The sequence below is a fragment of the Larus michahellis genome, chromosome 2, assembly GCF_964199755.1.
Source record: "Larus michahellis chromosome 2, bLarMic1.1, whole genome shotgun sequence".
NCBI lineage: Eukaryota > Metazoa > Chordata > Aves > Charadriiformes > Laridae > Larus > Larus michahellis.
The window spans coordinates 93,252,685-93,274,370 of NC_133897.1; the positions used below are offsets into that span (position 1 = coordinate 93,252,685).

General features: G+C 41.1%; 1 protein-coding gene across 6 annotated transcripts; it reads left to right on the top strand.

Moving 5' to 3' along the window:
* The first annotated feature begins 1,542 nt into the window (after positions 1–1,542).
* Positions 1,543–17,008, top strand: UPP1 (uridine phosphorylase 1). Of its 6 annotated transcripts, none has more exons than XM_074576268.1 (9): positions 1,543–1,611; positions 7,407–7,471; positions 9,708–9,812; positions 10,341–10,458; positions 10,955–11,113; positions 12,133–12,247; positions 12,939–13,148; positions 14,710–14,856; positions 16,333–17,008. In XM_074576268.1, exons 2-9 carry the CDS (start codon positions 7,419–7,421, stop codon positions 16,470–16,472), a joined length of 1,047 nt encoding a protein of 348 aa, XP_074432369.1. In that variant the 5' UTR covers positions 1,543–1,611; positions 7,407–7,418; the 3' UTR covers positions 16,473–17,008. The 6 variants fall into 6 exon arrangements, 5 of the variants coding, with proteins under 5 accessions (XP_074432369.1, XP_074432372.1, XP_074432371.1 ...); XR_012585660.1 differs by lacking the exons at positions 1,543–1,611; positions 9,708–9,812 and adding exons at positions 4,903–5,023; positions 15,731–15,953; XM_074576267.1 differs by lacking the exon at positions 1,543–1,611 and adding an exon at positions 4,903–5,023.
* Positions 17,009–21,686: the final 4,678 nt, after the last annotated feature.

Genomic DNA, 21,686 nt, shown 5'->3' on the forward strand with positions numbered 1-21,686 from the left:
GTGAGACAGGATATTCAGAGATTTTAGTCTAAATGCCCAGTACATGATTTTGTAATAAGTACATCTAGGCAATGTCTTATGCCCAGTGTGTTTACCCTCCTGATGTATAGGTTATGTATCAAGAAGGTTTTAGTTGCCCTGTCTCCCAAGAATTCCCTAATATGACAAACTGCAGTATGGTTCTGGTAGGAAAAATGATTACAAAAATTGTATTTCAGGACTCTGGGCTTAATGTCTTCAGTTACTGAATGAACAATGTTAAATTTATTCTTACAGAGTGCTTTATGATATTTTTTTGGCTTTGTTTTTGCTTTATATTTCTTGCTAATTGATGGAAAAGGGTAATCCTTTAATCATTTTAAATTTGCCTGTTTCCAGCTTGAACCAGTTGTGCTAGACTAAGTATAGCTTCTCTTGGAAGAACTAATGTTTGGCCTACATTTCTCTTAACAGATCACATAAAATTGGAGACTGGACTCTGTAAGATAGATGTAGGAAAGTGTGTGTCAAGCTAAGTGTATTTTGCAGTCTCTAGGCTCCTTTTAACTTCAAAACTTGTGGGACTGTAGCTCTATTTCCATTGCAAATGTTACCCCTGTAGCTAAATATCCTGGATCCCTCTTGAAAACATTTTCATCTTTTGTTCAGGATCTCCCTGGTGCTTTATGAGGAACAGGTAACCCTCTTTCAGAACTAAAAAGGGCGCGAGCTGAATTCGCAGCTTGGTTTCACGTATTTTCCTCAGGCTAATTGTCCTAGAGCAAGCAAGGTCAGCTGTATCAAAGTCAGACTGGAGATGCCACGGCTGCAGTTGGGCTGCACTTGCCTGTCTCGCTTTAGGAGCTGTGGGTATATTTTATATTTCCTTGCCTTGCAAAACTTTGAGCTTAGTTAGAAGCTATTTCTTCGCAAGTTGTGGGGAATCTGTTCTTTTTATTTTGGCAGAGGGGACTTGTGAATGAACTTTCTGAATGAACAGCCAGTTGCAGGCGAGCCACTTTGGTGATGCTGCATGTTAAAACCTGTTGATTGGTGCTCAAGCTTTTAACCCCAAAAGATCATCTGAATTAAGATAGTAGTGTCACACTCTCTAGGTTTTTATGGATGTTTAGGATGCCAGACGTTAATCAGAGTTTTGTTATAATGAAAATTACCCCTTGGTTGTGTTGGTGTAATTGATGTCGAGTAGATCTTTTATTTTAAATATTGTGTCATTATCACTGGCTGGTGCGACGGCCAAGTAAACTACTGGTCAGCTAACTTGGATTCTGTTTTCAAGGAAAATTTTTGTACTCACACGGTGGTCTTTGTACTAACACTTGTTTTCCATACAAAATGCAGACCTGCATTTTATATGCTTTATAGCTGTTAGCTGATCCACTGAATTTGATACCAGCAATGATAAACACTGGTGCCTGCTTTGCTGAGTTAGGTACAGCTGAGTTAGTACTTCTCAAATAAAGTAGAGGAAAACGTTGCAGGTCTGGGGCCTGACGCGATCCACCCAGCCTAATGGGGAAAACACGTCTTTGGATGCGAGCTGGGAGGACTGATCGAGAGGGCTCTAAACTAGAATCAGTGCAGAAGAGGATACCAACAGGATTGCCAAAGGTAAGCCAAGGGTTGACATGGCATCACCTGAGGGTGGCAATGCCCATGGGAACATTTACGCTGCTCCTGGGAGCATGAAGGGCTCAGGAGCATATCTGAAATGCTTGTACAGCAATGCACGCGTTATGAGAAACAAAGTGGATGAAGTGGAAGTGTTGGTCACCTCCCAGAGCTACGATATCATTGGTATTAGTGAGACTTCGTGGAATGACTCCCACGATTGGAGTGCTGGGATGGAGGGTCTCAGGAGGGATAGGCAGGGCAGGCGAGGTAGAGGAGTCGCATTGTATGTATATGTGAATATAAGGGAGAGGTTTGATTGTACAGCCCTTACAGTTATTGTACAGCCCTTACAGTTAGTGATGATGTGGTTGAGAGCCTCTGGGTGAGGATTAGGGGGATGGAAAACAAAGGACATTTAGTGGGTGTCTACTACTGATCACCTAACCAGGATGTAAGCACTGATGAGTTACTCTATAGGCAATTAGAAATTTCTGGATTGATAGCCCTTGTCCATATGGGAGATTTCAACTTTCCAGACATCAACTGGAAATATCACACTGCTGTGACAAGCAGATCTTGGAAATTCTTGAAATATGTGGAAGATAACTTCTTGTCACAAGTACTCAATGTGCCAACTAGGAAAGATGCCCTCCTAGACTTGCTGTTTGTGAACAGAGAAGGACTCGTGGGAGATGCAATGGTACATGGCTGTCTTGGTCACAGTGGTCATGAAACGGTTGAGTTTAAGATTTTCAGTGTAATGAGAAAAAAAGGACAGCAGAGTTGCTACCCTTGACTTTAGGAGAGGAAACACTAAGCTATTCGGGGAACACAGTACCCTGGGAATCTACTTTTGAGGACTTAAGGGTCTGCTGCTGCTGGTCAATTTTTAAGAACCACCTTTTAGAAGCACAGGAGCAGGTAATTCACTGTATTTTAAATCAAGCAAGCAGGGCAGAAGACCAGCTTGGCTGAACAGGGAACTCCTCCTGGAGCTCAAGAGAAAAAAAAAAAAAAAAAGAATGATCTCTGGAAGCAAGGCCAGGCTTCGCAGGAAGATTACAGAGCTGTGGTACCTATATGCAGGGAGAAGACATGAAAGGCCAAAGCTCAATTAGAGTTGAAACTGGCCAGTGTTGTGACAGACAAGAAGAAGGGCTTTTTTAAGTATATTAATAGCAAGAGGAGGTCTAAAGAAAACATTGGGCCAATAGTCATTGAAGATTGTCATCTGACTAATAGAGATGAAGAAAAAGTGGAGGCATTCAATACCTTTTTTGCCTCAGTCTTTAATAATACTGATAGACCTTGGGCTGCCTGGTTCCCTGAGTCAGAGGACCACAAGTGTGGGAACAGTGACTTTCCATTTGTGGACACTGAAATTGTAAAGGACCATCTGTATCAGCTTGAATGTTCACAAGTGCATGGGGCCTGATGGGATTCACCCCAGAGTACTCGAGGACCTAGTGGATGTTATGGCAGGACCCCTCTCGATCACCTGCCAAAGGTCTTGGGAGTCTGGGGAGGTCCCTGCTGACTGGAAGTGAGCCAACGTTATTCCAAGCTGCAAAAAGGGCATGAGGGAAGACCCAGGGAATTACAGACCTGTTAGTCTAACCTCCATTCCTGGAAAAATCATGGAGAAGATTATACTGGATACTATTGAAAGGCATTTAAAGAATAATGCAATCATCAGGCAGAATCAACATTCTGTTCCCAAAGGGGAAAGTCCTGTTTAACTAATTTGATATCCTTCTATGATAGGGTCGCCCTCCTAGTGGATGAAGGGAAGGTGGTGGATGTAGTTTTTCTGTATTTCAGTAAGACTGAAGGACAGAATCCTTCTGGACAAGTTGTCCAACTGTGGGATAAGCGGGTTCATGGTGTGCTGAGTGAAGAACTGGCTGAAGGGCAGTACTCAAAGGGTTGTAGTGAATGGGGCTATGTCTGGCTGGCAACCGGTCACCATTGGTGTTCCTCAGGGTTCAATTCTAGGGCCAGTTCTGTTCAATATATTTAATCAATGATCTGGGTGCAGGAGTTGAATGCACCATTAGCAAGTTTGCTGATGATACCAAACTAGGAAGTACCATTGACTCTTTTGAGGGACAAGAGGCCTTGCAGAGGGATCTAGATGGATTGGAGCATTGGGCTATGATCAATGGGATGAAATTTAACAAGTCCAAATGACAGATCCTGCACCTAGGATGGACTAATGCTGGGCCCAAGTATAAATTGGGAGAGGAGTGGCTGGAGAGCAGCCCTGCAGAAAGGGATCTGAGGGTGCTGGTCAGCAGCAGGCTCAGGACAAGTCAGCAGTGGGCCCTGGCAGCCAAGAGGGCAAACCGCATCCTGGGGTGCATCAAATACAGCACGAGTTGGTGAAGAGAGGTGATTATCCCACTGCATTCAGCATTGGTGTGGTCTCACCCTGAGTACTGTGTGCAGTTCTGGGCCCCACAGTTAAGAGGGATGTGAAGGTCCTTGAATGCCTCCAGAGGAGGGCAACAAAGCTGGCGAAAGGGCTGGAAGGAATGTCCTGTGAGGAGTGGACAAGGACTCTGGGTTTGTCTAGTTTGGAGAGACGGAGGCTGAGGGGCAACCTCAGTGCTCTCTGCAGCTTCCTCAGGAGGGGACGTGGAGAGGGAGGTGCTGAGCTCTTCTCCCTGGGATCCAGTGACGGGACGGGTGGGAATGGTTCAAAGCTGCTCCAGGGGAGGTTTAGACTGGACATTAGGAAGCATTTCTTTACCAAGAGGGTGGTCACACACTGGAAGAGGCTTCCTAGAGAAGTAGTCGATGCCCCAAACTTGGCAGTGTTTGAGAGGCATTTGGTCAATGCCCTTAACAACACGCTTTAACTTGGTCAGGCGGTTGGACCAGATGGTCACTGTAGGTCCCTTCCAACCAGACTATCCTATTCTCTTCTATTAGCAAAAGTCATTGGTGCTCTTTTCTCAAAGTGCTAGTAAAAGAAGTGCGCTTAAAGATGAACTGTATGAATATAAGTTTACAAAGACAGATGCAGAGAGCAACGTCCATATAACCTAACCAGACTCTGCAATCCTCAGGGTGCCGACATGTGCTTATATACATACATATATATGTCTATGTGTGTGTGTATGTATATATATATGTATATAAAGAAAATTCTGAAACCTCCTCGCCGCGCAGCAGAGCCCCGCTGGAGCGGCAGCAGACCCGCGCCCGCAGCACACCAGGCCCGTGGCCGCCGCCGACGGCGCGCAGGGAGTTAACGGCGCCCGGTGCGGCGGCGGCGGAGGCCCCGGGGCGGGGCGGGGCGGTGCCCGCCTCAGCCGGGAGGCGGCTCGGCCGGGTCGCCCCGCAGCCCGTCCGGTGGCAGCGAGAGGCCATCCTCGGTTCCCAGCGGCGGCCCCCGCAGCTCCAGGTGAGAACCAGCCCCGCCAGCCGCCGCACGGGGGAAGCGGCGGACGGACCCCCGCAACCTCCCCCCCGACCCCCGCATCCCGCGGTGCTCGCTCGGCCGCCGGGCAGGTGGCTGGGGTTCCCGCGGCTCCTCCCGGCGGCGGCACCTCCGCTCGCCGGGAGGCGAAACGCTCGCGGGGGAAAGGGGGGGGGTTCCGCGGGGAGCGCCCAGCGTGGGCCCGGGGCGCCGGAGGTGGCGCCGGGTGGGTCCGTGCCGGTGCCGCCGCCGTCTGCGGGGCGAGGAGCGGTCCCCGGGCTCCTTCCTCCGCCGGGTGGGTGGCCTGGGGGCGATGTGCGTGGCGAGTGAGCTGTCGCTGTTCGTGCGGTCTCCAGAGGGAAGCCACAGCGTAAAAAATCAATTTTGCAGCGACTTCGGTTTTTCTAGTGATGGATCAACACCAAACTAGAGATCTTTCCTTAAAGCTGCTGTTAACTAAGGTTTTCCTTTTCAGAAAAGAAAGGGGAAGCGGAGGGGAGAGGAAAAAAAAAAAAAAGAGATAATAGTGATAATTGATTCTGCATAATTTTAAAACATCGGTCAGAGGATTTGCACACGTGCCAAAGCAGGCCATGCCCTTTCTTGAGCATGTTATGCTTGAACATCAGTGTCAACTCTGGCTGAGGAAGGCTGCTGAAACTTTTGACGTGGCTATCAAAATTTCCATTTGTTTAGCCAGTGTGAGAGTTTTATGGCTTTATATTAATTGGCTGCCTGTCAGCTACTACTACCTGCTTGCCAGAAGGGTCTGCCATGTGAAAACTGCTTTTTGCTTACTCCTGTATTCTGTTCCTGCCAAGGCATCTCCTGTTGGGCGTTGTTGGAGAGGGTATTCCGGACCTTTGGACTGTCAGAACTTTGTTCTTTGGGTTTTTCTTGAAATACATTGTTACTTAGGGGATCACTGAACCAAGAGCAGTGTTTAAAGCCAGGTGGCTGCTTAGCACACTGAACAGCATCTGAATGAATATCCTCAGTTTGTTTGCAGCCATGTATCATCTACCTACATAAAAATCACTTTGCTGTTTCTTCTTCTTATCTTCTAACTCCTTGTTATTAGGACTCACGGTGCTGTAGTTTTCTTGGGAAAAATTATGCATTTTTCCCCTAATGTACATGGTATAATAGCGATACCGTGTAGTAACTGACTCTAATCATACGACCATAATTGATTTTAAATGCAACTTTGATACTTTACTTCCTTGGGCATAGATTCTAGTAAACGTTTAGTGCATCTAGTACATGTGAAGTTTAGGTCTATTTAATAAAGGTTAATATTTTAAATGAAGAAAACTAACCGTCCTTATAAATTTGAAGACATTTCCATTACTCAGTGGCTTTTAGTAGGCAGACTTCCGGTTTATTTCGTTTGGTTCTTCAGTTCTTTCAAAATCCACATGTTACATAACTCTATTGAAAGACTGATTTCTTTCTATTTCCTTGTAGTGTAGTCCTGGGGTTTTTAAGGATTACAATCCTGTCTCTATTATAATCTGCGTGCTGTCAGGCTATTTGTAAGGGAGGGTAGAGCAAAACTGTGATTCAGTACTTCCTGTAAGGGCATTTTCAGAAAGTACCAACTTTGGCACGTAGCCTTAGTCACTTCTGAAAATAATAACAAATGAATCATTCTATAATTATAATTTCGTCATTGTATCAGCACCAAAGCCTCAGTGATACGTTTGCTGATTTAAGGAGAATGCAGAAAGGAGGATTCTTTTTTTTTTTATAGGTTAGAGTGATGGATGAGGAAAAAAGATACTAAAGATGGACGATAAACTAGAGTGCTGTGACTTCTCGGAGTCATGTTTGGTTAAGTCTTCCTCACCCTTAGGCTGGGGCAGATAGAAATGCTCTTAAGGTCAGTAGGAAGAGTTTAATGAAGAAGATATTATGAGTAAAATGCTTCCTGGACTCAGGTTTCAGGCATACGACAGTTAGAGATGAGCTTTAGAGACCTTCTGGAGCCAGAGGTGAAAGGGGGGCAAGTTCAGTGGTCACTGTGTCTGTGGGAGGTAGAGAAGAAAGAGGATTGGTTGGTTGGTTAGTTAGTTAGCTATGAGACTTCCCTCTCTCTGGCCCGTGAGACGGGGGTTACCTTAGCAAGGGGTTAGTTTAAGCTTCAGTGGTTTGAAAGTGGTGATGCTCAGCCATAAAAGATTGCAGATGCTCATTTTGCTACGGTTATAAAAGCTGTACTGTGGCTGGATTATTTTGGGGGGGGTTAATATTCGTGACATTATTATGTATATAGAAAGTTTCTATCATTGTTAATGATGCTAGCTTTACAGATGGGACTGTTCTGATGCACTTAGATCTAATTTTTCTTTTTTTAAATTAATTCTAGGTATAAGCATACATGGCTCCTGGTGTCTCAAATGAGAAGAAAACTGATGATGAACAGTCTTCAAAGTAAGATTCAGAAATGAATTATCTTGTTGAAGTTTACACTTACCTTCTCCCCAAACTCATTACACGCTCATTTAGTTTAAGATAAAGTTTATGGTACAAATATTGATTGTAATGTCAAGTATCTAGTAGAAGCTGTTTTGACAAATGGAGTCTTTATCTACTTCAACCACATCAACACAGATGCTGGCTAGCCATTTTCATTTATCACGACAGTGAATTTTTCCAAGCATAGGTTATGTTGTTATTTATTTATTTTTTTTAATCCAGTGAGCTGTTGAAATGTTGACTTTGGTTGGTGCAATATGGCCAGACCTACCTACTTCAAGAGTTTGAACAAATATTTCAATCTGTCTCTCTAATCCTTACTTTCAGCTTATTTTAGTAAAACCATACATACGTGTTTAGTCCTCAGATACTCATGTTTTGTTTAAAACCCCACAAGTCGTCGGTGCTTTACAACAGTGTGAGGGGAATAAATTAGAGTTCTTAGATTTAGCTTTCTAGAGTTTCAGGCCAAAGATTTTTATCAGGCAAACTTTGCCTCTACTGTAAATCCATGGCATTGGTCCTGTGTACACATAGTAATATGCTTACTTTTATTGCCCATTTTACCCCAGGGTCTAAGTCTGCAATTAGATCTAGATGGGTAGATAACCAGTACAAGTTAGTAACTACCCTAGCTGCAGTGAGGTGGTGGGTTGAAGAGTGTCGCTGGTAGGGTATGAGATGAAAAAGGTGAAATATAGACACTGCTGAGGAAGGAAGCTGTATTTAGGCCAGGCATGAAGACAGTGGTGGTGGCACACACCACATGAATTTCGCTGTACTTTTAATAGAGGCCTTGCCTTTTCACATTTTATTTCCTGGAGAGAAGCTTTTATTGCTGGTATTCTCATAAAGAAGGAAATATTTTTTTTGCTTGCCTAAGAACAAATTGTAAAGTAATTTCAAGTCATATCCTATTTGTATGCAAAAGCCATTCCAATAAACATCAGCACAGCCAGCTACTTGATATGCATTAGTGAGTTACCCATTAAATGTGGGTAGAGAGGCCCACAAAACCGAACAGGAATAATTCAGAGGAGTCAGCCTGAGAATTCTGCTCATGTGAGCCGGCAAACTCCTGGGCCCTCTGCGCCTTCTCTGAAGAGCAGTAAACCTGCTCTTTATTTCTCCCAGAGTCAAACAGGTCTCTTGGAGGGAAGAAGAAAGGCCACCAAAGCCTTTGGTTCTTCCTCAGGCGGGATTTGTGCGAAGAGAGGCAAATGGGGCACGTGGGAGATGGAAAGGAATTACTACTGAAGGGGCGAACGAACCACCCGCTTTGTTGGGCTGCTTTTCCAGTTGCTGAAGGTGGTAGTCTGTGGTGGGCAGGGACAAAGAGGGTGGATTGGGATGATACCTCTTTCTTTGGCTGTGCAGTTGCATTGGAGAGAGAATTTCAAGAACAGAAGCAATTGTACTCAGAATACTGGGGTTGTAACTATTTTCTTTGCTTTCCAAAGAACAGTTCAGTGACCTCAGCATGGGCATCTGGGCCACTTTAGGCTTCTTAAGGTAACCAGTACATCCTGCATAGGGTTGGCAGATAAGACATAGGACCTACAGAAAAGCACTGCCCTTTTGGAGAGGCATTAGAAGACAGACAAGATAACCTAAACCATCTAAAATAGCACTAAACGCCTATGTTTAGGCTTCAGAGTTGTTCCTGCAAACTCTTAAAAATGTTTTGCATAGACTCCAGGCAAACTCTTTTGTTTGTCTCCTCTGACAAAGCAGTTTGAATTTGCTGAGATGTGCTGTGACTGCAGTGAGCCTTCATTAAGCTATTAAGTCATCTTCTTGTGTCTGGAAGATATTTGTTGCTTAATTTCATCTCTCAGGAATTACTTTGAAGTATTGGCCAGTATTTTGCTTAAGCTTGTGATTATTGACTACCCTTTCCTACCTGTTTCAATTGAACTTAAAACATCAAGCACAGAAGGCAGACATTCTATGAATCATTCAGCTTTCTTAGTTAGTCCACTGCAAAATTTACCATGAGGGTGATCCCACATGCTAAGTAGTTAAGTTTTCCCTCCTTGCCTTGTAGTTTCCTGGTTCTTTAGAAAGATTCATTTATTATTTTTTTTAAGCTGTATCTCTTCCTTACAGGAAGCAACTTAAGAGGAAGCAAATTCTTTTGACCTCTTCCTCTCTTTCCCCTTTCCTTGCATTTTTTTTTTCTTTTCTTCAGATTTCCATTTGCTTCTTTCCTCTCCTACTTCAGATCCTCTGTACTGTTGTTGCCAGTCTCATGCCATAGACGTTTTTCCTCCTGGCTGGATGACACAGAGTTACCGTAAGCCAAATTGCCAGAAATTCCCTTTGGGCCTGTCTATAAAGCCCAAATCTTCCTACCCTTCTTAAGTGGCTCAGAGGGTTACTCAAAACACAGAGGCCAGTTTTGATTTTCAGCTTTGCTGTAGATTGTCTGTGTAGTAAAGTGGTCTATTGAATATTCCCTGGTCCTGCTTCTGTTGTTCTGCGCACTGTAAAGACCCACCCTGGTTCACAGCTTTAATATTGTTTAAGATAAGGGTTGCACTGTTGCAAATTCATCCTACCATCTGGGCTTTTCTTCAGCAATTTCATCCTGTGCAAGGAACGGAATGTTAAATATCATATGTGATTTATTTCGAGATGTAAGGTGGTCACGAAATTTAGGATTTCCTTAAAGTAATGCATGAGGAACCAAAATAATGTAGTGCAGGCATACTTAGGTGTGGTATTTCCCAACTTTTGCTACTTGACATTGTAAAATTAGCACCTGTTCAATGTAGGCGTTTGTATATACTCTATTTGTTTCACAATGCTTCTGTCCTGGCAGAGAGAATTTTATCCATCTTTGCAACCCTCACCTGGAGAAAATGAAAGAAGACATCCTGTACCATTTTGCTCTTGGGACTGGTACCCATGATTTTCCGGCATTGTTTGGAGATGTAAAGGTAAGATGCTTCACTTCATTCAGCAAGCCTAAGCTTTTCTGCAGAAGGTGGAAGTGTAGCTGTCTTCAAACGAAGAGAAAATGTCAGCATACTGCCAATTGAGGAATGAATGGAAAGGGGAGAAGATTTTATGGGTTCTTGTCGCTTTCAATACCAAGCAAAATTTGGGATAATTGTTTCTGACTGCCTCTCTTCATCCAGTAAAAAGGCAAATGCTGCAGTCTCTATTCAGGAAGAACTCCCTTTTGGGGGGCCTTCAAGCTAATATCTGTCTTTTGCTAGTTTAAACAGGATGAAGGAATTTGAGTGCTATATAGAAGGGTGTCTTTTTTTTTTCCCATAATTTTTCTTCATGGCTTTTCAGAATGATTATGAGAAGAACCACCTCTGGGAATAGATTTGTGTTAACTGAAGGTGTTTGCATGACCTTTGCATGTTCTTCGATATACCGAATCATGCAGTTGATTTTGTTTTGTTGAATACTGTCCCACCCCAGTTTGTATGTGTTGGAGGAAGTCCTTCGCGGATGAAATCTTTTATCGCCTACATAGCTGAAGAGCTGGGGCTTGCGAGCCCTGGTGGCGACTATCCCAACATCTGTGCGGGAACTGACCGCTACGCAATGTACAAAGTGGGACCTGTGTTGTCAGTCAGTGTAAGTACCTCACCTAATCAGATACGGGGTGCTTTTCGAAGTAGAAAATATCAATGCACACTTCTTTTGAACACCTAATAGACAAAGTCAGGTTTTCAAGTTTTTATTAGCTGTGCTCAAAATAGTGCCGTCAGCTATTTAAGAATTCCTTTTTAGCCCTTTCTGGTATGAGGGCAAATCTCCGAGACCTTTATTCCTTTCTTGTCTCCTTTTTCCTCAGTGTACCACTGAGGTGTTGCAGGAATTGGCCGTATAAATTTTTAGAGCAGACTGACTGTTGCCTCGTCCCTGTTCTGTATCCTGAATAATGGGGAAAGAAGGTCATTCGATGCATGTGGGGTACTGGAAAAAACATCTGTGTCATATCCAGAGCTAAGTATCTGCAGTGGCATTGTCAAATGTGCTAACATAGCTTAAGAGTAGCATTCCATGGGACTTGTGCCGCCAACTCATGTATGCATTTTAAAACCTCATACCTTTAATTTCTAGATATGATTACAAACTTCAATTGCAATTACATAACTGTAGTATAATTCTGCACTCTTGATTTTGAGTTGTAATTATCACATTATCAAGTTAAGGTGGACTCATATTTGCTGAACTTTGTGACTAAACCACAATGTCTGAGTTTTGAAAAAAAATTAGCTTAAGTATTCACTGGCACTTCAGGTTGGTAAAAAAAATCAGGGTGGGGTTTTTCTTGTGTTTGAGACGGGCTCTGTGATGAAGTGCATTTGTCAACTACTAGCAAAGGACACTGCTTATACTGTTGAGAATGTACATATTTTATAATTCATGATTTTTAGAAATACTGTACTTCATCCGTAGTCCACCAAAGTCAGTAGGAGTCTTTCTGTTTACTTGCAGTAGCCTTTCAGCAGGCCCATGGGTTAGGGTTTTTGTGGGAGTGAGTTAAGTGGCATTTGGAAAAAAAAGGAGATATTGTCCAGCTCCTTCTTCCTTACATATTTTGCTTTTTCTATATGAATGTTGAATATGAATTTCTGCTTTCATTTCAGCACGGTATGGGCATTCCTTCTATTTCAATCATGTTACATGAGCTGATCAAACTGTTGCATCATGCCAAGTGTTCCAACATAACCATTATTCGCATTGGCACCTCTGGTGGAATAGGTATTTCCCCTCTTGATTTCTTTTTTTTTTTTTCTTCAAAGCAAAGCATCTTTGTGAGGATATTAGGAAAATTTTTTCAGTGAAGGGGTTGTTAAGCATTGGAAGAGGCTGCCCAGGGAAGTGGTTGAGTCGCCATCCCTGGAGGTATCAAAAAGAGGTGTAGATGTGGTGCTGAGGGACGTGGTTTCATGGTAACTTGGCAGTGTTAGGTTAACAGTTGGACTGGATGATCTTAAAGGTCTCTTCCAACCATAACAGTTCTATGACTCCATGAGAGTAAAGCGTCTCTCTACAAGTAAGTGATGGTCAAAACAGTTTTGCACAGGAGAGGAATCATTTTGCTTCCATAATTTTGAAAGAAAAGGGACTATATGCCTCTCTGGATAGAGAAAATGCACTTAGGAGATCTGACAAAGTGAAGGACATTCCTGTCCTGTATGAGAAGTATGAAGTGAGAAAGAATATGTAGTGAAAAAGTAAAAATTTCATTCTTTCAAAAATTATTTGTAATACCAAACTGAAGCAGCTGGGCATGCACAAAAAACTCTCTTGGTGAAATCAGGGGCAAAACTGCCACCTTTAAAGGAAGCAGGATTTGGTCAAGATGTATGTTTTATGTGTGTGGAAACAAAGCATTAACCACTTTGTGAAGCTATATTTATTTATTTATTTATTTCCCCCCCCGCTACAGGTCTGGAGCCAGGCTCAGTGGTTATAACTAGGCAGTCTGTAGACGCCACCTTCAAACCTCAGTTTGAGCAGGTTATTCTGGGGAAGACTGTAATTCGCAGTACAAACCTGGATGAACAGCTAGCTCGGGAACTGATGCAGTGCAGTAAAGAAATCAATCAATTCAATACAGTCATTGGAAACACTATGTGCACTTTGGATTTCTACGAAGGTAAGGCTGGCGACAGACTAACAGAAGTATATTGGTAAGCAGCAACAGATAAATATTGAATAATATTTTAACATTAAGGGTCGTACAGTTCACTGAACAGAACACAATCCCTACTTTGAGTTGTCTTGTCAACCATAACGAACCTGTCTTTCATATATGTAAAATCAAGTATTGTGTTTAGCAGTTTGCTGTATTGAACTTCTAATTTTGTGGAGGTTTATTTCCCCCCAGCTCTAATAGATCCTCTGAAATACATACAGTCTGCTGTACGCTTTTCACGTACTCGTCAGTTAGGTATGTTTGTCACAAAATTTCTGTGATTTACTGAGGCATCTTAGAGGATTAGAGTGAGAATTATTTATGGCTGTTTTGGTTTGGATTTTTTTTGGGTTTTTTTTGTTTTTTTTTTTTTTTCACTGATTAAGTATTTAATTAAAGCTTTCTAAAAGAAGCGTTGGAACTTGTTTCCTGTGCACATTTTGAGCAAAGCAGTGATCAGACAACTGAAGACAATATTTTGCTGAGTTGTGTCAGTTGTGTCAGTGCTGCTCCACAGGAGAGGCAAACCTCCAAGACTTACTTTGGATAAACATATAGACATTCAGGTGCTTTTCTGATCTCCCGTCTATTCACAAGTGTCTTTCAAATCTTGCGAGAACAGAGTGGGGGTGGCACCTGATACTACCTTCTCTGCCTGTTACTGGGTAGGTGGCAAAGGGTGCAATGCACAGCAGAACACGTGGTCTTCATAACAGTGCTCAAGCTTGGTCAGAAGCAGACACTGGTAGTTTGTGTGTCTCCTCAGACACCAATCAGAGGTGCAAGTGACATTAAAAAAAAAAAAGTATCAGGAATGTTTTCAACTCGTACAGCAAAAACTGAAAACAGGCCCAAGGGCATTAGTTTAGGAGTATGTCTCCTGAGAACAAAGAAGATACTGAGTAAAACACTGTGTAATTCGACTTTACTGTACACAACCTGATGCTGTTTTATCTGTAGGTGTTATTATTGAATAATTTGAATACGCTAATTTTCTCCCAAAATTGTAATAGTATTAGCTAGTTAGCTTAAGAGACTCTTCATCTCTTACTTTAGAGAGTCTTTAAGTAATAAAATGTTCATCCTTTTAAGGTAGCATCAGGAAAGCATTTTCAAGCCTGGCAGTTTTTCTAGACAGTGATTAAACATAAAAATTGCAGCACTTCCATACAGCTTATATGAAGTTGCTGAAAGTTATGCAGTTATACATTTGCTGAATTTTGACGCGTGCCGCACATGTGAGGAAACTACTGCTTACATTTGTCCATTTATGAATTTGCGAATTTTAGCTGGAGGAGACCAAATAAACTACCATCGTTCACATTATACAAAATACCAGTAAAATGTAGAAACTCTAGCAATAGCTAAGAATCACTTTGTCCTGATGGTTGTATGTGAAAATACAGAGTGGTAGTAAAAGCTGGACACTGTATAGGGGAAACTGCAATAACTGGGTGTTTGAGAAACTGAATTTGTTCTGTGACTTCATTACTCTGAAAATTTCTACAAAATGACTTTGCAGGACAGGGCAGGTTGGATGGTGCAATCTGCTTATATAATGAAGAGGAGAAACTGCAATATTTGAAGGAAGCTTATGATTCTGGTGTCAGAAACATAGAGATGGAGTCTTCCGTATTTGCTGCAATGTGTAATCTCAGCGGTGTCAAAGGTAAACTAACTTAAAGACACTTCATTCAAGCTGTAGGAAGTTTTCTGCATTGTAGGGGGTTTGTGGTAAAAACCATGAATGAGGTGTTAACATACCTTCTGCACATAAAAAACCCAGTTCTGGTTATAATTTTGATGCTATGATTGGCTGATTTGGGTCATATGTATTCACAACTTATGCAAACTTCCTCACATAGCTCTTACACAGCTTAGTTCTGTCATTTGCTATTCCAGCCCATGGCAAGCACGTAAATCATTAAAGTACCTAATTACCCTATAGCATTAATTAATTTTCTTCAGTTAGTTTTTGAAGTTTACAGGAAGTAAGTGGTTAATTTAAGCAATCAGGTGATTCTCATATACATAAAACTATAATCACTTTCTATACTTTCATATCAAGTGGAAAATACGGGTATTTTGTGTAGACTTATGGCTTTAATTCTCAAACAGTTGAAGGTTTTTAGTAGCATTATGAAGCATCATTCCTAATTGTAAAACAAGTTTTTAATTTTTTTACATAAGCTAACTAATTTTCAGTAAAGATTAGGAAAAATAGTGATTGCAAAGAATATAATACAGTGCCTTTCTACTTTCCATGTTAACTATAGTCTCTCATTTTCCTTGGCAAGGAATTTGCCAATTTAAAACACTGATGTTTCTCAAACTTCCTTAAACTCAAGGAGGACAAAATGGAGAAAAATAAGGAAAAAGGCCAACAGTTATATCAAAAATCCTCATTTCTTACTGGCTTGAGGGTGATTAAAAACCCAATGCATTGTATCACTGAGCCATTGGGCATCCTGGCCCTTCTTGCCGTCTGTACTTTGTAGGTCTGCAATGTGTATTACTGCTTGTGCTCTGCAAATTGTCACTAGCAGAAACTCCGGATGCAGAAGAGTCATGGTAGAGCCCAGCTGGATTGAAAGGAGGGATTTTACCTTTGGGGCTCTGATTACCAAAGGGCAGCAGATGAGCCTGAGATGATCCATGAGATCCTCCTACACTTGCAGTGCTCCCCATCCTTGAGCGTCACAGCGACTCGTCTGCTGGTTCCCGAGGGATGGCATCTACAGCACAGGGATTTGAGTTGGGCATAAGGTAGATAGCAGAGGGCTGTAACTGCATCTTCTAGAACAGCGTCTCTGATCACTTCCTACCAGTCAAGACCTGGGCACTTGTGAAATATAATTCCTATACAGAAAAACATAAGAATCATGATATAACAAGTATCTGCAGCTCCCTGAGAGCTCTTGCTTTATTAATGTAGTGATCTGTCATCTCACGCTATTTGTAACTCTTTTTATATCATCTACAGCATGCTAGTCCCCTAGCATCTTACGGTACTGTGCACCAGGTTTTGGGGGTTTGTTTTCTCTCATATTTCTAATCTTCTAGCTGTTCATTCAAATGTTTATGCTCTTGAACTGTAGAAGTGCCAGAATGTCATTTCTAACTAATGCTGCCTTTTAATTTCCAGGTGCTGTAGTGTGTGTCACTCTTCTGAATCGGCTTGAAGGGGATCAGATTAGTAGCTCACACGACGTACTCGTGGAGTATCAGCAGAGACCACAGAAGTTAGTGGGATATTTCATTAAGAAAAGTCTTGGGAAAGTATGAAGTATCCATCTTTGTTTTACAGAAGCAGAAGGCTTTCGCGCAGCTGAAGTCATGGTCATGAGTTCTGTGCATTAAAGGTCTTTTGCCTCAAAATAGCTTAGAGCATTCTGTGTCCCTGCGGAAGTTAATCATTTATATCACTGTGCTTTGGGCACTGAATGTGGTGAGTGGACTTCAGTTAAGTTTTGCTTAGTTATGCGTTGCTGGATTTAAAACTTACTTTTCTGTGAATTGGAAAGTGGATCTGTTGTAAAGGACAAGCCTGCTATAATGTATGAAAAAGCTTTATTTACCCCTGCTGTAAAAGAAAAAGTAGGAAGAAAATCAAACTTTATTGCCAAGTACTTGCAAACTACCAAATTAAAATTAATTTAAGAATGCTAATCCCTTTCTTGTTATTATAAAAAAGTATATAAATTATAATTGTCTTGGTTGCTTCACTTGTAAAGAAAACTTAAAGTGAATGCAGTTTATTTTTTGCAAACTTTGACAAATAAACAATACTATTTTCATATATTAAAATTTCATGAAATTGCAAAGTGTGGGACTGAATTTTCTTAACATTAAGGACTTGACTTTGAGCTCTTGAATATTTATACTTCCTGAATATTGATCCAACAAGGTTCATTCATATCCCGTTTTAACTACACGATTGAATCAATACCCAGGAAACATTTATGCATTAAATAATTTTGCATTGAATAACTCAAAATCTTTTGGTGAATCAAGGCTCCTGCTTACTGAAGAGAAACCAAAGCCATTCAGAAGATGCACAGTATGTTCACAGGGCTGCGTTATGGTAGTTCATTTTTTCCCTTTTCCTTTGTTTCTTTTTAAATTGGTTTTCAGCTCCATGTCTTCAGGACATAGCACTCGGTGTTGCATGGTTCCCAGTTCTTCTGAAGAACCGGAGAATACCTATCCACTGTACGTGCCATCAAAAACATTTCAGCAGTTTTTCTGCTACCATTGCTATCACTGCTACCATAGTGTTTTTTTTCTTTTTTCAGGCATACTCATTGCTGCATTGCTGCTGGGGTTAGAATATAATTATGTGGTCAGCTAAAGAAAAATGCATTTATCTCTTTCTGCTGCAGTGGAAAAAGAGGAGTCGCAGGCAGAAGAGTCTGACTAAACTCTCAGAACAGCTGTCACTGAGATTTTCTTTTCAAGGATTATAGTCTGCAACACTCTGTTAAAAGCACGAGAGTTAGTTCTAAGAGGGAGTGATGCAGCAGTAGGCACATTCACCAATAAGTGACAGAAATGGGAAGCGATGTGATGAGAACATTAAAAAAGGAAGGGATGACTCTTGTGAATAAGAAAGTGCCAGTGAGGATTAATCTCCTTAGATTTGATGAATTTTCGACTGGGGAGCATAGTGGGGCTGCATAATGGAAAAGATACAAGTATTGTTTGTTTAAAAAAATCCATGGTTTAAATACGTTTAATTTACTAATTTAGTCTTCCTTTAATTTTAAAAACACATTTTCTCATTTTGTGCTTGGGCTATACAGTGAATGTAAGTTTTCAAAAAAAGCCTTTTTTTTTTTCACCAAACATGTGGGAATGACTCCACATTTTGTTTGAACTGTTCCTTTCTTATTAAAAAAAAAAAATAAAAAAATTACAAAAAGCTGTGCTTAACTATGCCTAGTGCTTGCCTGGGCATTGCATGAAGCCCTGTGACTTCTCCTGGGAATTGTGCAACAAAGCACATCCTTGCTCTGCAACCTCCTGCTCTCAGAACAGTAGCAAGGAAATAAAAAGGAGATGACTTAAGAGGCAATGCGCTGCACTCTAGGCTGAAAAAAAGTTTATACCGAATTGACCAGGATGGGTTTGGAGGAGGCAGTTTGCTGTTGTAAAAGAAATACTTACTATGAATTACCTAAAGAGGAGAAGAAATGTTTTATCAAGAAAACAAAAGAAACACCTAGTGTGGCTGTGTGAAGTTTTGTGAAAGCGTATTACTGCAGTTATCCCTGAGGTGTAAATCTGAGATGGTGTGATTTCTCTTTTCAAAGGAAGGGCAGCAAGAATCTGGCAACTGATTAAAAAGAAAAAGTTCCGTAATAGAAATTACCCAGCTTTTGTATTAACAGTCATATAAAGTAGGCACTTGTATTTTGATAACTAATACGAAAGCTCTTACGTGCTATGTGCCAAAATATAACTAGCATTGTGGCCTGGCTGAGTTGGAGCTCGGGTTCAAGCATTCCTGGAGTGATGCAACTATTCTATTAAATAGTCATACTCGAGATACACAATACACAAAACCCTAGCAGAAACCCCTGGAAGTCTTTAGCCATTCACTTTTTGTAAATGCGTCCTTTCCCCTTCCCGCTGTTCCTTAAGACATTGTATTTTCCTTTCTGCTAAAATGCTCTCTTCCGTGCATCCGAATAGATGGAGTAAAGGGATGTATAACAACTAGAATTCAAAGGAGAGGAAGTATCCTGCTCTTTTCCACTGGTCACCATCCTGTAATGCTGTATTCCTAATGCAAGAGGGTGCTCTATAGACACTTCTTACGTGCAATAAAATACTTTTATTAGCTTCAGAGGAAACTTGCCAGAATGTTACCCTGATAAGAACAATTGTATTTTCCCTTGTGACTGCAAGTGGACAGGGAGATAAAGAAATGACTCAGCTGTGTGCATCCGGCAGCGAAGTTACCTTCCTGGAGATTTTACAAAAACGTCCATGAAGAATTATAAAATTTTTAACAGGCTTTTATACGCAAATCAGTTCTTTAATATTAGCCATTCTCCTTATTTCTGTATCATATAGAAAAGCAGCATGTGTAGGCTACAGAGCATGAATCAAGAGTTGGAGTGGTGATATTTTTAGAAGTATGTAAGATATTAAGTATATGTTTGATATTACATAGTGCAGTATCTCCTGGGAGATCTACAAATCCTGCAAACCCCGGAAACCTCAATTTCAAATCAAAGACCGACTTTTGTTCTCTGTGCCACGCTGCACCTAGCAATACACTACAGAATCAGTTTACTCCAGAGATCAGAAGGGATAAAAGCAAAGAAGGAAGGTAGAAGATACTAATAGGATGGAAGTTTGAAGGGAGAAAATGGCATTTTCTAGCAATGGTTTGTTCTATGATTCATGGTGTTCTTCTGGCCTGTTCCTACATTTCTGTTAAAGAAATGGTTGAGACTACAATAGCAATAGGTTAGGACGCATTTGTTTCACATTTGCAAGAGACTGAGAATGTGCAGAACTTGATTAGTGACCTGAAGGAGTGGATTTTTATTTTTGGTGTCCTAATATACTTCAAAGAAGGATTTTCTTTAATGGGAGGTATGAGAAATCCTGAAAAGGAACATTTTGGAATCACCTATTGCCAGAAGTGCTTAAAGTATAAATGTTTTGATCCATCATTTAAAATCCAAGCAAATAATTCAGTAATTCCAGTATTCCTTGAAATTATACACATATAATATGCTATATTTTTTTTAACATTATTCCCAAGTCCTTACAAAGGATTTTCGATGCATTATGTAACCGAAATGGATTTTCTTCTCAAGTCTGGATCTCAATATTTTTCTAAATATAATGTTTATACAGTTGTATCAGAGATGTATTTTGTCTCCATGGTCAAGACAGGTGCAAGAGACAAAGGCGTGAATGTTTTTAGATTTGCCCATCAGCAGTCAGTTATGTTCTGAACGCAGTGCTCAGTACCGCGAGCAGCAAACTGAGCTTTGGGGATTGGGTCTGCATGCAAGAACCGAATACAAAAAAGCATGGTACTGTGATTTGATGGCATTATTACAGTTTGCTACAAGATGTTGAGGTTTACTTTCCCTGAAAGTTTCTCAGATTTTGAGTTGGAGTGACTTAAATACATGCTTTCTCTTTCTAGAATAATTACCATTTAATATTATACTCCATAGTATGAATCAGATTGCAGTTAATAAAGTCTTCTGCCTGAAGAGAAAGGAGGTCACTGAACAGAGCAACATTAAATCTGAAACTCTATGGTGCAATAATAGAAGAAAGAGTAACGCTGACAGGGGCAATGGTTTTGCTCAGGCTACAAACAAAATGCAGCAGCAGAAAAAGACAGACAGAGCCGGTTTTACACGACACAGAAACCTGATTCCAGATGCTTCTTGTCGGCGCTGAGCTTGTAACCGCAAGAAAATTTTCAGTTTACTCTGTCTGCCATATCACAAGAATAAAATTCCTAGAGCTGCCCAGAAGCTCCAACAAACCACTGTCTTCCTCGTGAAATTAGGTCTGGTTTTTTTTGTTTAATGTGTAGCTTCATTTTAATCACCCTATTATTTGACCTTGCCCACAACTAACATTTTTCGTCTTATCCTAACTTTGCACACAGGAAGTGTCTCCCAGGAAAGATGCTACTAATTGATGTCATCCTGCAGGCGCTTTGTCTGCAAAACAGGTCAGTGCCGTATAAATATTTACAAGTAGTACTCCTAATAATGTTAAAAGGAAAGCCTTGGGATCACACAGTAAACCTTGTGAAGAAGTTGTGGGTGGCGGTAGGAAAATATGCTAGTTTACCAGATTCCCAGCTATATTCTCACATGATTCGACTGTCTGCCAAAAAGTGGTTTTGTCTCCTGGGCTTTAACATATTTAACATATAAAACTACGTTTCTTTGAATGTGCTTGCCAACCTACTCTAATTAGCCTATATTAAAGCTGTAGGCTAGACGTGACGTGTTGATGGTATCATATTATAAAGCAGTCAAGTTTTAAAACCAGAGATGGATGCTGAAAGAAGGTTCTCTGCCTTTTCTGCCCCGGTGGGTTTGGATATCTTGCATATTGTAAGAGTAAACTTTTAAGTTAAAACTGAGACAAAGCCTGCTAAAGCTAAGCAGAAGCAGAAAAGGGCAAGTCACTATCTCTCTTGAAGACCCAATTCTGAGCATACTTTTTTTCCATTCCAGAAGGAATGAGTGGAGCACATGATGAAATATAAGACCTTCTAATTCGCCCTGAAATATTCAACATGTTGCTGCTGACTACAGCCACCCTCTTAAGGCACCTTGAAAGCATATAATTTATTTAGCCTACCAGCAATTGTGCTGCGTTTGAACCTTTTCAAGCAATTTGTACATGCAACTCCTAAACAAAGTTGCTATTTTAGACGGGTACTTGCACAGGACACCGCTTGACATGGTACTGATGAAACCTAAGTCACACTAAAGAGCTTTCAGG